The 17869-nt window shown below is 35.2% G+C and overlaps 1 protein-coding gene across 2 annotated transcripts in view; it reads right to left on the bottom strand.

Annotated features, from left to right (window-relative positions):
* PPP2R5C (protein phosphatase 2 regulatory subunit B'gamma) overlaps nt 1–17869 on the bottom strand; it is a 79635-nt gene that overhangs the window by 6785 nt on the left and 54981 nt on the right. For both annotated transcript variants that reach the window (XM_069858825.1, XM_069858826.1), the window contains 10 exons: nt 14699–14809; nt 14037–14129; nt 13817–13947; nt 11448–11507; nt 9940–10048; nt 7819–7872; nt 4977–5147; nt 4320–4447; nt 2703–2804; nt 593–665 (listed from right to left, as the gene is read on the bottom strand). In XM_069858825.1, the coding sequence (XP_069714926.1) occupies nt 593–665; nt 2703–2804; nt 4320–4447; nt 4977–5147; nt 7819–7872; nt 9940–10048; nt 11448–11507; nt 13817–13947; nt 14037–14129; nt 14699–14809 (1032 nt within the window). The remainder of the gene's footprint in view (nt 1–592; nt 666–2702; nt 2805–4319; nt 4448–4976; nt 5148–7818; nt 7873–9939; nt 10049–11447; nt 11508–13816; nt 13948–14036; nt 14130–14698; nt 14810–17869) is intronic.

Here is a 17869-nt window from a genome sequence, read left to right as displayed (position 1 = left end):
TAATTTCAAAACATAATGAATAGTTTTAAAGAAATTTTTGTTTCTTTATCAAAATTTCAGTTACATCAGGTAATGTCTGACAGGATGTTTTCCTTTTAGTAAGAACCTGAGGTGCAGGTTCACCAAACTGGCTCAATGCAAGTATGAGAACAAATGCAGCAGACAAGAACACGCAATATTACTTTAATCCATTTGACACAGGAAAACTGACCAGTCGTAACTCACAGTTAGCAGAAAGATCTCTTTTGTAATATATTGTTTGCAAAATAGCTTTTCAAGAGAAACCAATTATGACATCTCTACACGTTCCATAATTTTGCACAACAACTTTTTAAACTGCAATACAGTGTATCTCCTATTATAAGAAAAGGAAAAAGTACTTCATATCATGCTTTTCAGATACTTTTTTTTAAAAATAATTACTTGCACAAGAGAAAGGTTACAAATTTTAAAAGTACTTTTATTGTATATCTTCCATAATACAATTGGTGAAATTGCTTTATTTCCATGACCAGTCAAGACCTGTTTCCCACACTGATATTTAATAAAACTAAAGTATTTAAACATCAACATGTTAATCTTTTCTAAATACCTGGGGATTTAATTTGGCTAGATTTTCTATTTTAACCCATGCTTCTTCCCGTTCCTTCAATTTTAGCTTCTCTCTGGAAAGAAAAAAGTTTAAAAGCAAAAATAGCTAAAGCAGCTTGGTGAATCTTGCATCACAACTTTCTTAAATATGAAGAAAGTCATTAGAAAAATTCAGAATAAAGTATTCAGCTATGCTTGTTTCAGCTTATTGCCCACAATATCACTTACTGTTGACAGGAAATTTGCATCTTATTAAAACCCCACAATCTCAAAGGAACATTAAAAGGGAAAAACCCCTACAATTTCTCACCAAAGCAACAAACTGGCTGATACCAGTGAATCTTTTATAACTGCACATTGTTAAAAAGGTTACAACTAAAACAGAAAAAAGCTTGATCTATGTTGAAGTGCGTTTGTGTTTTAACTTTATAACCTGTAGAGTTACACTGAAACTTTAGAAACTAATATATGACCATAAAAAATGAGATCCTTATTGTCAGCCCAAGAGCTTCAGGTAGCAGTTTACATTAAAAGTCCCAGAGATATTTTGAAATGAACACTGACTTCAGGTACTTCTCATTCAAGGGAGGCACAAGCCAAGAGGGGATGTTATGGGAAGCCTTTTTTAAAATAAATAAAAAAAAAATCTGAAGTAGGAGAAGGGCTGTTTCCTTATTCCTAATGGAATTCAAACTCATAAAACCTAGTGGTTACCCCCTGTTTCTTACAGGTAGAAACTTCTTGCAGACACTAGAATGAACTCCTGTGTTTCAAAGGTGGCAGTGTTTAAAAGGGCTTTCGGCTGAAGAATGCTCTCAGGCTTCAATGCAGAGAGCAGATAATCCAAACTTAAAAACCCCAGCAGTTTTATTCTAATATACAATCAATTTGCCTCTACCTCTCCATTAAGTTCAGGCTTGGGTAGAAGAATTCTTCAACCACCCCCTTTTAAGTTCTTGCGCAGTAAGGGACTGTTTGGGTTGGGTGGTGTTTTGTTCTCTGGTCACTCAGCACTCGCCTGTTCACACACAAAGTGCCACCGAAAAAACCAACAACCACAGAAAACCCCTAGCAGAAAAGATTGCCTCCTCATTTAAAAAGGAGGCTACTTATTTGCTATGAAGGAAGAGACATACATAGTCTGTTCACATTTTTTTATCTATACACACATTAAGGACTTGTATTATTTCCAGTATATTTGTTTAAAATAGGCATGTAATTTGAACCACTACTTGAAACTACTACTGCTTACTTTGAAATTAAAAAAAATATTAAAATCCAGGTATTTTCAGTACCCACATTTCAACTACAATCCCCAGCCCCTAAAATGAGGGCCAAACATCTTGCTCTCACTGTAGTAGGCTTTATAATACCGAAATACTTAAAAAAAAAAGTCTAACAGATTTGGAAATAGAGGAATAGAAGATAAGTGACTTTGTGATCACAGAAGTTAACCGCATTTGGGGCAGAAACTAGAAATACTCTAGCTTCCATTTTCTAGTTTGATACATCATTTCACATTAACAAACTATTTCCCATCTCTATCAGTTTTTCAGCTCCAGATCAGCTCATTGGCCAATGCAAGAATACATCGAAATCACTGGGATTCTTCTGGCAAACAAGGTACGAACGTTCTGTATCACAACATGGTGACGACGCTATCTCAGGTAGTTTTAAGAAAAAAAACGCACATGTGCTCACACACAAGGCAATGTAGAAAAACACTGGAAAAGTGTTTTCAGAAAAACTGAGTAGCAAAATGAAAGAAAAAAACACCGGGTAAATAAAGGATGCTAAAATAAATGCAGGATGTAAACTGAACTGTTTGAGATCTTTTACACTTAGCTCCACGATTAGCAGTGTCCCTCGCTAAAAATTAATTTTTAGGAAGATGGTGACCCCCAGCAGTATTAGGTCAAAGACTACATGAAGCAATCTTTTCTTAAGAAGGTTTTTACAGCATATACATATAAAAAGAAGTTTCCCCAAGTCGATTTTGAGACTGCAGTACCATAAATGGGCAACTTCCCACTAAAGACATGTTTGTTTTTTTTAAAGCATTCTGAACACATTATTCATGGACAAACAGACACACTGACACGAAAACTTACTTCAGTTTTTCTGCTTTAAATTGCTGTGTGCAGTCATCGAACAGTTTTTGGTTCATCTCCATGAAGAGTTTCAGAGCATTGTATATCAAGCCATGTATTGTCCTATAAGTAAAACTTCTGGTTGAAACTCAAGAGTACTTTAAACTTTGAAATCTATTTTTTCTGGTCAACAGTAGCCAATAGCCTACGTAACTGGAAAATTACATCATTTCAGAATAAGTGAAAACAACACTAGTTAACGGAAGTTTCAGTCTACCATCAAAAGGGCTACGACAAGTACTACAGTTAACCAACTTTGAATGCAGTTCTTAATAGCACTACATGTCATGTACACTTTTGATGTTTGTACTTCATTTTTAGTACTACGTGTATCAATAGTTTTGAAATTTAGTTGTTGACACTAATCAAACTTGGATATCAGAGAAAATGCAAGGTGATAAAGATCTTGATATGAGTAACTAATTGGCAACTGACAAATTACAGGAAAAAAACCAAGAGACTGGAAGAACCCTAGAAAAGACACCATTCATTTTGAAAAGTGTCACACAGCAACAGCACTCACATCAACACAATTATAGCAGGACTCTTCAGAAAAGCGTTAGAAAAGTGAAGTGGAAAACATCAGAAAAATTAAACTAATTAATCTGCTCTATGAAAGCACTTTTACAGAGTAATTTACAGTTCCAGTCTGCAATTTATTGCTAACGATTAAATCCAAAAAGCAATGGGTTAAACTATTCTTTTGTACCATACATGTGAGTTAGAAGTAAGAGTGCTGCTGTACTGGGTAGCATGACTTCTCTGAATAAAAAGAATGCATGGCTTTGAAAGCCAGAAAAACAACTGTCAGCAATCCACATTAACTATGTCCAATTGCATCACCAAATCAAAATTTTACTCATAAGTACATTATTTATCACTGCTTACATCCAGTGACTGTAATAAATCACTTCAACATCACTTCCGTTTATCTTTGTGTTTAGTGGCAGATTGATTATGCATTAGTGGCCAATCCATCAGCAGTTCTCAATTCAAGGCCAGCACTGGACTGATATTTTCAACATCCCAGCAGTTGCACAACAGCTCAAACAAAGAGGCTCTTTATAATGGAACAGCTGCAGAAAGAAGCTGACCAGGACTGTTTTCATGCATAAGTACTATGTTATTGTGGCGGGGGGGAAAAATGAAGATAGTCAATGGAGAAAGAAGAGGAAAAAAAATGCGGGGTGGGGGAAGACCTGATCTACAATATATTCCACTAGAATACAGAAGAAATGAAATCAGCTGAGAGGTTAGAGATCAGAAAACAAAGTTAGTCTTTACAAGTATCTGAACTGCAGATGAATGCCAAATTTACTTCATATTAAAATTATGTCATGGATTAGATGCACTAAAAGCACTGTTTCTTGTTTAATGGAAAAAGGAAAAAACTATCTTCAATTCTTTGTATTTCCTAAAAATTTTGACAACAGTAGTCTCTTCCTCATCCAGCAACTCTGATGTTGCAGACTAAACAATTCAACATAGCTAAAACTAGCAACTCAAAGATCTGAACCACTTTTAAGCCTAGAACTAGACATAAGTGAAGTAGGAGAATTTTATTTAAGTGTTTCTTACTTGTTCCAATGTGTCTTTGAGTTCCGGTACAAGGATGGAAACATGATGGGTAAAATCTTTGCTGCGTTATCACTAATTAAACTCATAATATATTCATTATTCCAGTAGTACAATGCTCTCTCTGCAACCTAAGATGAAATGAGAAAAGGAAAACCACTTCAGTCAATTGCTCAAATAACTGAAATGTGTAAGAAAAGGAAAGGTAAGAAAAGTTGCAACTTAGATTTGGATTTTTCTAGCACCAATGGGGCATCATGGAGCTGACAGAGATGGAAAAACAGCTTTTTCCTTGATAAGGACATGATTCAAACTGTAACCTATGAACTCTGAAATTCAAGTAAAGCAGTGTTTTCCCAAAGAAAGACTATTTGTAGAACTCTAGTGCAAGCAGTGAAATGCAAACACTATGTACAGGCAAGGTTCAGGTACTTCTGAAAACAGCAAGTTTAAGCATAACACTAAGTGGTTGACCCAATACAAATATGCATAACACACTCTTGAAAAGAAACAATAAAGCTAATATTTGGCTCCCTAAAATTTGACACAGAATTGAAAACTTATTCACCATAATGAACTTTCTGTTGCCAAAATAGCAGTAGGCAATACTGTCTGCTTTACAAAAATCCTCTTATTACTGCATATTCAGTAAGTACAGACCTGAAAATGTGGACTGGACACACATTTGGCCAGCTGTCTGAAAAGAGGCTCCATAACTTTTACAAATTCAGATGGTTCAATAACATCTAAAATTTCTTCTAACTCATTTAAAAACATGACTTCTTTTGGACTGTGAGTCTTTGGCCAGTATTTCAGCAGTGCCATTACAACCTGTAGAAACAAAGCAAACATAATCCTCACGATAATTTGACTTTACCATGCAATGTATATACATTTCATTAAATAGTCTAATATTTGACACAGAACACAAAAATTGGATTTCTTGTTCTGTGCTGCAGCAGGAATCAGATGCAGTTATTTCAGTGTCACAGAAATAACTGTTAATAGGTCCAAAACCATTTCTTCAGAAAACAAAGTTAAACACTTAAAAGACATGTTCAAAAATAACAATCAGAAGACAAGAGAAATTAACCTGATGTGAACTTAACATTATCATCAAAACAAAGCACAAATTTCCTACTATGCAATAGTGAAAATTATCTGCCACTTAAGTGATAACAACATTCAATCTCACTTCTAGAAGGTATGCTCCAAAGCTCAAGAAATTAAGTTGCATTACTGTATTTAAAAAAAATTATTTCCTATAAATACCTAAATTGACAGGTGATGACTACTCTAGGCATGTTGCTTCTAAACACTGAATTTTATTTAACTAACTATAGTACTGCAATCACGATCTTAACTTTCTTGGTGATTACCCAGCATGCTGGAGACCTTTCTGCCTAGAAACACCCCAAAACACCCAGAAGATGAGTGGGAGAAAGGGGAGGGGTGTTGGATGAGGTAGCTAAGGAATCCAGAAAAATGTGACACAAAATGAAGTTATCTGCTAGTTTGCTCACAGCTCTTCAGAAATGTTCTAAACATCTATGGGAAAAGTTTAAGTCTAACTGAAAAATAAACTCATCTGAATATATAAGCACAAGAATTTAAGTCTGAAAAGTGACACAAGTTTAGCAGTTAAATATAGTTGGACATTGTATTTATTTGTGTGGTTATCCATCACATCACTATTTATTCAATAATCTTACATGAAGTTATACTGAAGTAATAACAACCCTTGCACTGTTAGCAATTTCTGATTTAAAAAAGATAAGTATAGACAAATGTTTTTGCTATGAAAGGATAATGATTTTTTTCCCCCCAAATATCAGTTTTCAAGCCAAAACGTAAGATTTTAAAATTTTTAAGTTTGTTTCACTATAAAAACTGCTTTCCATCTGTGGCAATTTGATGCCAAACAATATTTAAATAGGAAAATACTTTCCTTCAAAGAATATTTAAAGCTAGGTTAAGTACTTAAAAATGACTAGCACAGCCCTCAACCTTGAATTCGGATACTCAGGGTAAGAAATGAATCCAATCCTGAAAGCATAAGTTTACAAATGCTTTTGTTGTGTGGTTGAAGATCAAAAAGTCACACAAAGAAAAAAAAAATGACAGTGTCTGTCTAGTCCTACAAATAGAAAAGGAGGAAAAAAAATCCAGAACAGACTTCTTGGAAAAATTCTTTTGAAAGAAAGATTATACTTGTCATTTTATATAGTTTAAAAGTTGCACCAATCATCAGCCTCTCTTTCAAATATTTTTTCCTCTCATTAAGGAAAAAATACCAAACCGTTTCTTTTTTTCTTTTCTGAAATAGAGGGTTTTTTACAGAAGTCCCGCTACTCTTATGTAAAGACTAAGCAATATTTAATATTGTCACTGACAATTCTGTAAGCAATAAGTGCATGTTTCGTGTACATATTATTTAATCACGAAAACAGATTCTATGCCCTCAATGAAGCCTTGAGAAATTCATGCAATTTTTTTAATATGATCTCAAAGGTCTCGTATGACAATTATGAGGGGAAATAGTTTTATTTTGAGAGGAACAGAGCTTTTGAAGGGGAACTCAGCACTTCAGTGATGCATGTGCTAAGTTTCTAAAGAATGGTGTAATCATGTACTAATTTGGGATCAAGAAGGGAAACAGACTTAGATGCAAATTAGTACAGACTTGCATGAGGAAATATGCAACATCCGAGCTGATGTCTGGAAGAAAGCTAAGATTTCAAGATCTCACACAGCATGAATGACAGAACGTCTGAGATTTGATACCTTAACAAATACTAAAAGCTCCAAGCAGAAGAGACTTCTTACTCGTCTGGATTAATTCCTCTGTTTCAGGAATCCCGGTTTCAATATTACAATGGAAATGGTTATAATCTAATAAAGTGTGCTTTTGTTAGTAGTAATCATTTTCCTGATTGCTACTTGGTGATTAAACATATTAGTTCTTGCATACTTAATACTGTGTTTAATGATGCAAAGCATTACATACTATCGAGGACAATTAAAAGTATTCATCTATGCAATTCCATGCAGCCAGACCAAAGTCTGGTTTTGTCTACAGTCCAAATTTGGCAGACATTAACAGGATCTGACTCAAAAGCCTTGCAACAGTAGGTAGCTCAGTGTGCCAGAAATCTGTGTTCCAGCATAACATCAGTTTTCTCAGCAGAGCACAGTCCAGGCGAGCTCATATCAGACTAAACTGCTGCTGGATCAACCACCTCATATCCAGTCAGCCAGAATAAAATAATAATAGTCTGTTGAGTTTGTAAGAGGTATGCTCTCCATGTTGTTTTAATTCATTTAAGATATTCCAAAAAATTGTTAAAAAAAATGTATTTGACACATCAAAATGGTTAAATACTTAACTCTTCCTAATAAAAACAATTACTTATCAATTTTTTGTTCCTCAAACTTCCTTAAATAGTCTAGAGATGAAAGGCAAATTAATATTCCAAAAAATATAATGGCAAGGTAAACTTACTGGTTCTGTAAGTGTGCTGTCCTTTTCTAAAAACTGGACTACGCAGTATGCCAGCTACAGTAAAAGAAAGAGTTTTATTAGCATTCATCGTGAAACTGCACACACTTTGAAATCACTAGTGCAAGCAGGAAGCACCACTGAATCCAAATAAAAACACAATGGTTTTGCTGTAATTTTACAAAAATTATTTGGCAGACAATTTAAATGACACAAGGGCAAACGCGTTTTACCAGTTTTTACCAACCATCCCAGACTGCCTTCACCTCTTACTGGGTTATAGACAAAGACATAATTTTATGCTATTCTTATTAGACTTAGTACTTGGCATTTCAGCACACTTCACCTTTTCAAACTTGGATTTAAAAATCACAATCTAGTCCTCTAAAGCGCTTTCCATTTGCTAACATTTTAGTGTTCCATGCTGACTTGGTAAGTATTTTCTATTTCATAATCTAAATCAGTTAAAAAATGCATTGAACAGTTGTAAATATTCGGGTCTTCTATACATGTGAAGCAATGACAACTATGTATATCAAGGTAAAACTGATACAAGCTAAGGCTGAATTACAGTATTTACAAACTTCAATCCTGAGAATCGCTTTCACTTGATAGGACAATAGTCCCAAAGGACATGGGAGGATCACTGCACATATCATGAACCATTTAATCATTTTTCTAATTTCTCTCCGTTTATGGAAGTTCAGCTGATGAGCCCAATTCCTTTCCTGTTTCTGATGACTGGTACCAAGAACGTCCCTAGGTAATTTGAGGAATGTCCAAAGTTTTCTACCATCTAGTGTTCTCCACTATTTTAAACTAAATTTGAATCGAATATAGAAATTGGCTTTCTTCACGTATATCTGGATTTGGCAGCAAATCCTTCTGAACATCAACCACTGTTTCAATATGTATCTTTGTGGCTTCACTCCTGTGTTTCACACACTCCGCTCACATGAAGTGCCTTCCCTTAGGTTTCATTCAGTAGGACATGTAAGAGAGACATCCCTACATCACCATCTTCTTTTTACTCATAGCAAGGAGGAATGCAAATCACCTGAAGGTTTTAGAGAATTAGTTTGTGAATTAAGGGGAGCAGGTAAAGACCAATCTATGTCAGGTAGACAGAAGAATGTCTGCACTAGTTGAGAGAAAGGTCTGATTGGCCACACCCCAAAAGGTTATGTTCACGACATTAAAAAAACCCAAAACTTTTCAAATGGGAACTGATCTAGCCTGTTACGGCTTCAACAGGAACTGATGTGAGCCCCAGTAGGCAAGATCCAAAATATGCATCTCTAATTGCTAGAGGACTGTAATCATACAAATGGTATGATTAAAAATTCTTAAAAATATACGCTGTTAATTTTATTTGAATAACTGGTACTTAAACTTGGAGCACTTGAACTTCCATAGAAAATGCTGAATTTTCAAATCAGAAAAAAATAAAGCTGTGTAAAAATCTCTAATGAAGAAAACTTCAACCTATCACAATAATACTGTATTTTTTCTAACACTGTACGATTTTCAACTTTAGGAATTCTGAATGGAACTAAGCACAAAAAAGATAGAGCTGGTTTAAAAGCACGACACGACTCAGATGCCCCCCTTTTTTCTGTGTACTTCTAAAAGGATCTATTGAATTAAATAATGATGTCCTATCAAATGCCCAATTCCTTTCAAAATATCAATAGTTGCACAAAACTGAATTGAGCTGTAATTCACAATGTAGTTTATAAAAAACTGTTTATAAATGACATTCATTAAACCCACACTTTCCTGCAATTTTTGTAGGTCTAAACAGTACAAGAACAAGATAAACAAAAACTTCAGTGTTTGGATAAATACCAAGAACTCTCACATTAACCGACTACTTAATGAGTTTCATCTATAAACACAACAGCACTTCTAAAAAAGGTCTTTATTTATATACACATGCACACACATACATTTATCTTCTTTACCCCCTGCCTCAATAAGTGAAGCATTATAGGTGCATATATTAAATGATTTCCCCAAGGCCACTTAAGCAGGGAAGTGCTGGAATGACTGCTGGCATTCCCCTGACTTCTCTAGGCACACTTAATTTTAACACTAGTCTGGAAAGCACCAAACAAAACTTACCTGTGGATGGTAGACACTGAGTGATTTCACTTTGTGCAATGGTAACAAAACCTTCAAAAGGAATATTTTGTGCTCTTCTTTCAATGGTAAGGCAAATCCATTAATTATGCTGTCAGAGAAAGAAAATTAAAATAAGAATCAGTAATTATACAAAATTGGCTCTTCTGTACCAAAATCCTTGTTTTCAGTGCAGTTTTTTCCCCCCAAACTCCAGAAGAATACAATGCAACAGCAAAATGTACAAATTAAGCACACAACCAGAGACTATTTGATTTTTGATCGAGTTTTCTAAAGATTACAAATTAACAGAACAGTCAAATCAACCTCTGCCCACCCCTCACCCAAGTCTCCTTCCAAGCAACACACATGACCATATCTACACTTCAGATTCCAACTTTTGCTATGAACTATTTGCTGTTATCAAAGCTTTGAATACGTGTTTCTCCCAGCTTCTTCATGGAATTAAAGAATGAACTAGAGATAGGATGTAGAATAGAACAGTCCAGGACAGCAGATAAGTCAAACATGACTTCTGTATTACTATTTCTGCAAGACCCTAGCACACAACCAATCAGCACCTCAACATGTGACACCCCAGTTAGAGGTGAGTGCAGATGTGGTTCAACGCCCGGTCATATGGCACCTATACCTAAAACCAAAGTACTAGAGCAGCGTTTTCTGTTCACTCACTTTGCTAGCATTAACATCAGTTAAAACATCCAGAATGCTATTGCCCACTTACTATGTTTAAATCTATTTTATTCATTCTAATGCTTTTCTTTCTAGTAACAAGCACTCAGGCAAAAAGGAACCTGCCAAACTTATCTTAAAATAAAACCCAATACATTAAAAAAAAAAAGTTTCATATATTTCAGATCTCTGGAATCAGATGATATCCCAGAATTAAAGCTTCCCATATATTACTTGCTCACCCTTGCTGTGCATGCTTAAATAATTTGAACGAGCAATGATTATACAACTATTCTGAGGATATGAGGTTATTCCTCCTGAAGTTTTAAAAACTAGTTTTAAAAAGGCTACCAGCTTTAATTTGTAAAATTTTAGTTTCAAGGGCTTTCAGAGACATCACTACAATTTGCTATATAATGGAATTAACAAAAGAAGGTTTTGAAAGTTTCATAACCTATGCTTCTTTTGCTTATCCACATTTAGTGATGACAGAAGAATTCTTGAATAAATTTTGACTAGTCTCATGTTATTTACTTATAGTTGCTGTACAACTAGTATTAATTACAAGGATCCTAAGCTAGAAAATAAGATTTTAAAAATGAGATTTTAAGAATTGTCACATCCCAAACCGCCACAAGGTTCAAGTTTTTGCTGTGTTTCCACAAGCTTACACAAAATTTACTCTCCTCATTACAGATTTACAACATGATATAAAGCTATTTCAATCACATCTCAAAGCAATCTACAATACTTAATCTGATTTTTGAAGTCTCCTCTGAAGACCAAGCAAGTTTAATTAAATAAAACCTACAACTCACCTTCCCAATATTTCCAGTAATTCTGCTATGCCATTGTGATGTTCTGTTTCATAAATAAACCTAAATAAATGAGAAGTTTTACTCAGTTACTGCTGAAGAGAGATACAACATTAACACTAAGATCCCCATCTAACATTACAGGTAGCCTTGACCTCCCTGGTTTTAGCCACTCTGTAAAAAATTAACAGAAACACATAAAGGGAATGAAACTTTGTGGAAACACAAATCAACAGCATATCAGGTTGCTTTCGATGCCCACACTAGCTTGCTCTTTTGCCCCACTTTTAACAAAGCAGCCTGCACTTGAGCTTTTCCCAATCATATTCTATGCCACTTCAATAATGCAAAAGTGAAAACAGCAAACAACGCTTCAAATACTAGAATGACACAAGAGCATCTGGCATTACCGAATGCCGTGACTCAACCTTCTTTAGTGCACGCAAACAAGGTGTTCAAACAGTTACTGCTTACGGACTTAGAAAGCCCTTTGGCATTACAGACTTCAGTGTATACAGAAGGCTCTGCAATAAACAGAGGAAGTAAAATTTTCTGGATTTTTTTGATAGAGCACTGTAAATTACTAAGTAATCACCTTTCCACCCTTCTTCCCAATTGCCCGAGTATGCATTTATTGAGAAAGTTCTATGCACAAGTTCAGGCAATTTGCAAATAGTTATCATGACGTGCACTTACAAGAAAATAATTTCCCACACTAGAAAAATATTTTTCTATTTGAAAACTTGTCATAGGCTGACATATTATCAGCTACTTTTAATCCAGAATATTCAATGTGACTCATTTTTCTCCTTAAAGATGCCTTCCATATATTTCAGGACAACGATTCCCAGCAAAACTAAAGACAATGATACAAAAGTTTTAGACTGAATTAACAGGAACATACCAGCTCAATTTTTATAAAAATATATTTTCCATTAGAAAAATAATAAGATTAATGTACTATTGTTACAGAATTCATGCAATTGTGGTCAGTGACTAAAAGACAAAGACCACACATTTCTTAAGTAAGCACAGTAACAAACTGATGACTTGCAGGAAAAAGTATAAGAAAAGGAAATATTTTGACAAATTCAACACATACTTTAAGAGCTTATCCCACTAATTCAAGGAAGAAGTTGAAATGACTATTATGATACAAACTACTACAAAGCTGATCTAATGACCAGAACATTTCTTAGTCTTGCAAAAGCCTTGCAACAGAAATAACTATGTTTAAAGACTTTGCTTCCATTATCCCTGAACTTAAAGTGCAAGAAGTGGCAAATAAAAACACTGTTCAGGAGTGCGTTATAACACGCTGTGTTGTTGTTCTTGTACCACATGGTTCAGATATTTCACAAAATGATGCATTTTAGAGTTAACTTAAAATGTGTGCAGGGGAAAAAAGTTTCTATGTTTATTTGAAAGGTCCACCTTTACTTTTTCCTTAGGACATCCTGGCTCTTGACACCTCCAGTCAAAAGCAGTTGTCTTCCAGACAGTGACAGCTTGCTGATTGTTTTTAAGTAGTCCCTCTGGATCTCTTCTAAAGGCTTACTCGTTACCACAGGCAGGGAAGAGAAGTTCCCTCCTGGGAGCTGGCACTGCCAGGTGCCATTCATGAAATGTCATTGCGTACGTGCTGACTTTTTTGCTGTTTTCTTAAGGGGGTAAGACTCATACATCCACGCTGCGATGAAAAGAACAGTGGTACAAAAAACGGGAAGCATGACGGATGGAGCGTAAAATTGATATGCAACATAATTATCTGTAGAAATGAGAAGCATACCAAAACTGAATGACTAAAAAGCAGACACTACAATCTTGCATTCACGCTCGATGTAACGGCAGTAAAATCACACTTCTCAAGACCTTTGGAAAAGCATCTTTACGTTTTTACATCTTTACTTTTTTTTTTTAATCAGGGAAAATACTATAGAATTCTACTACGGCAATTAAAAAAGTGTTTCATGAGCTCTAGATGGTACACGGCAGTTCTGAGGAAAGAAAAGGCAATAAACATGTTCCTGCAAGCAAATTCCAAATCACTCAGTCATTTGATTTAAGCCCAGCTTCTGCATTATGAATAACTACACTTTATTAAGGCACTACTATAATCCAAATATTCTCATTCATTAAGACCAAAAAGCTTCATAGCTAAAGATACAAAACCACCTAATGAATCACACAGAAACTCTAATTATAGCTGTTGAATTTATGCTGTGTGCAAGACTACTCTATATCTCCCAAACCAGTATTAATTATTGTTAGATGTAGCGCTATTTGGTATAAACTTACTAAGAATTAAAAAATTCCTAGCAGTCTTTTGTAAACCTGATCACATTCACCATAGTAAAAAGACAATGACGTACCTATAAAATATATTATTAATTTGTTTCCGGATGTAAGCTCTTAGGCCTAGGAATTTCCCATATATTCGATGAAGAGTTGTTTTAAGAAAATCTCTTTCACGAGGATCTTCACTGTCAAAGAGCTCTAAAAGCTGCAAAGAGGCAAGAGAGATGCACTTAACTTGAATCTAATGCACTGAAAAGTAATTTAGAGCTTAAGTTAAACATTCTTTTACCTCACCTGTAATACAAACTTCTGATCAATATATTTCTTAGCTATATTGGGTTGGAAATCTGGAGATTCTAAAAACCTTAAGAAAAATTCATAAACAAGCTGAAAAAAAACCCAAAGAAAAACAGTATTAGTCTTTTAAACAAAGAACCATTTTATAAGCAGCACATTACCAAAATTAGTAATTAGTTGCACAGAACTGCCCTAAGTTTTAACTTATATTTATTTACATATCAAAGTTTTGCTCTTGCTCTCCTGATAATGCACAAGTTCCTTAAACTGCACCGAAATTCAGCTGAGCTAAAATGACATACAGTAACCTAATATTGATCATGCCCAGAAGCTTTTGTTATGAAAAATCCGTTTTCTTCTGTTTGTCATGCTACCTCTAAAAGACAGAGCTGTGCCAGAGTCAGACCAAAGCATTCACAGTGACTGACACTCGTTTAAAATCACAGCTGTTACATCTATATAGCAAGAAATGAGTCATTAACCTCTAACACAGACAGTTTTTGAAAAAGATCATCAGTTTAAATTCAAGAAATATTTTAAATATTGCAGAGAAATGTAATTAACTGAAGAGAAACACAAACTAAAAATTTCTAAGTCAATAAACAATGACTTTAAGTATCAAAACTTTGTTAAGAGTCTGACTTCCTTGTCTTAAATACCTGTAGATGAGGCCATGCAGCTTCTAAGGTTGGTTCATCTTCCTCTGGATCAAATTCTGCTCCCGTTGGATTGGAAGATGGTGGTAATGTTCGAAACATATTAACTGCAAACTGAAATCATACGTGCATAAGATCTTTGAAATAAGTGAGTGATTAAGAGAGACTTCAAAGACAGTTTTGACTGAGAATTCTTTACATGAGCTACTTTAACATTTGCAACAAGCTATATAACCCAGTAGTTTAAACAAGAATGAGGCACATTCACTCTTCTTTACAGATTCCTAACTTAGAGAATATTTTCTATGCAGCAGTCTAAGGCACAATCATATCGTCGGGACATGTTTTATGAGGATATTGCTCTGATCTCTTCACACACACACTTTAAAAGCCCAAGTAAACATATACAATTTTTTTTTCCACAAACGCTTTCTATATATACACTTTACCAGGCCTTGCAACAATCTGCAAAAGCGGAAGTCAGAATCAGATATGCCAGAGATAATCCACAATTGTTGTTCTCTGTAAAATATTTAGTTTCATTTCACACTGTAGTTATACACATGTGGAAACACTTCAAAACCAAATTCCTCCGTCTCTCTCTGCCTTAGTGGTATTTCCCTTAAACCATCCCCATCTACCTGACATCCTGGGGACACTGAGTGGGGAGAAACGCATGTCCTAATCCTTTCGTCTTTCACTTCATCTGAATTCTCAACCCCTTGAAAACCATTTAGCATCCTCACAGAAGTTGAGTAGACTATTAACTACTTTTCAAGTTGTTGATACAAACACAGACAAATTATTTTTGTTTCCAAGTGCCTGTCAAGATGCACATTCTTCACAAACCCCTTTAAAATAAAGAGAGTTTCAAAGAGTCTAATAAAAACAAAAAAATCTCCCTCTCACATGGACAGAAAACTTTTTTATGAGGCCCTGTTCTAGACACGACCACCTTATAACTAAATGCACGGACTTTTTTTTTAAAAAAAAATAGTCAGACGTAATCACATTTAGATCCATTTATACAATGCATACAATCACAAACCTAAACACATTTGTCAGCTGAAAAAAAATCACATGATTTTTGGAATAATGTTAGCATGATTGTCAAGAGCAACTTTACCAAGACTGCAAAGATTTAAAAGGTCTGCAGTATCCTAAATTCTCCACCTGAAATGACAGCTAGCAAACCCAGCTGGCTTCTTTGTGGATAAATAAGGAACAACTTGCCAGTGATTCAAATGGCTGCTCTCACACCCCGAGGAGTTAGTTTTACTGAGCAAGTTGGAAGGAAAAGGTTTCTGCATGTGCCAGTACGAAAACCTGAAAAAGCTGTTATCTATACACGCAAACCAGCTATGACTGCCAGTACAGAAAAAGGACTAATTCCTCAATTCCACTTGTAATCCAGAGTATTAGGTAGGGCAGATGTTGGCAGGAGACAACCAAATCGCTGAGCAAGCAGAAAACCTTAATCTATTTAGCTGTTGTGTAAGTGCACCTAAAAGAGATCATCTTGTTCTATTTTGTTACTTACTCATTATCAAACCAGCACCAAGCAGTCTAAACTTACTTTTGTACCAAATTAAAAAAAACAAAACCATTTGAAATTAGTATGTAACTCCAAACCTCCTCCCAACTTCAAAAGGCACCTTTTCAGACAAATGCCTCAGTCTCTCGGCAGCTTGAACACACTGCAGAAATGATTAGAAGACTGTCCAAATAAACTGAGTGGTGCACTGTCCCAACCTCTGAGTATATGAGGCTCTATAAAGAGATTATCTTCAAGTCTATTCCTACTTAAAACACTGAAGTAAATTCTGCTTTCAAATACACAGATCATCATCTGTTTTATAAAAATATGAAGACACTAAGTAAATTTTGGTAAATATTTGCTCACAATGACAGCAGTGGATATGCTGAATGGAGAGCTACATTCCACACAAAACTGATTTATCGTATCAGCTGCAGCTGGCTACATGAAGCTTCAGCGTAAGGCATACACATACCAGTACTCATGATACTTATTTAGGAAGGAGCAAGAGTTAACTTATACACTGTTCTTGATATCCTATTACTATAGCAGGTCAGAAGTGTCTTTTTGCAAGTATTTAAGGGAAAAATCTGAAAATACATTTCCCAAGCCTGGCAAAGTAAGAGACAACAGGTCAGAAAGCTGATTTGCCAGGAAAAAGAAAATTCTTTGCAGAAGGCTACATTACTAGGAGCAACAGAAACATTTACAGAGACTTTCCAAGAAAACCAATACTTGGCTCAACAAACAGGCCAGTACAGGGAATCTTCAGGACCAGCTAGAGAGAAAAAAGAAAAATATTACTCCACTGGAACTTGCACTGAAATGAATGTCTTATGTGAGGATGGAAAAGAACATTCTAATTGCTTAATCACCTCAAAGGTTCATACGCTTTTTAAGTGTATAACACAGCTCAATTTAAGGACCACCCCCAAATGCTACAAGTTTGAGTTTACTCATAATGTAGCTGTTCAGAATACAACGTCTACTCCAATATCATATGTAAAATTTATACTTTATGCCACAATTTCAGTCTCTATTGCATTCAAATTCCATCACAGATAATCATTTGCCCCACACACACATTTTTATTCTTCTCTCAGTTTTTACTAAGGGTTTTTTTTGTTGATTGGCTTGTTTGGGGGTTTTAGTCTTTTTTTTTTTTTTTTTTTAAAGTGTCCATTTTAAAGTTACTTGAAAGCTGTGAAGGATCATGTCATCTCAGTTTAAAGATGCTACATTGTAGAGGAAAGCAACAATTCCACCCACCTTTGGTAGGATTCTGGGAAAACCAACAGAATTCTCACATCCTGACTTTTTCTCATTAACACCTTTATTCACAGTTCAAAATAATGCTGTGAATTACCTATTAACTGGCAGGGCTAAGGAGCAGATAGATGTATGTGCTGTCCTGCCATCTCACATGCGACAGATGGCAGAGCAGACAGTGGGAGGCAGTATCAAGCTGCAGCAGCTAAATCCGTAAGACTTACATCATATTCCCATGAAGGCAAAGTCAGCCTGATGCTCTATTTTCCTTCAAAATATTCCTCCATTTCAGCAATTGAAATGTAGGGCTTATACAGACCAAGACTGGCAGAGCAGAGTAATCACTATTTCAGAGAATTAAAACAAAA

Source organism: Phaenicophaeus curvirostris, chromosome 5 (genome assembly GCF_032191515.1).
Source record: "Phaenicophaeus curvirostris isolate KB17595 chromosome 5, BPBGC_Pcur_1.0, whole genome shotgun sequence".
Classification (NCBI taxonomy): Eukaryota; Metazoa; Chordata; class Aves; order Cuculiformes; family Cuculidae; genus Phaenicophaeus; species Phaenicophaeus curvirostris.
This window is presented reverse-complemented; position numbering and strand designations above follow the sequence as displayed.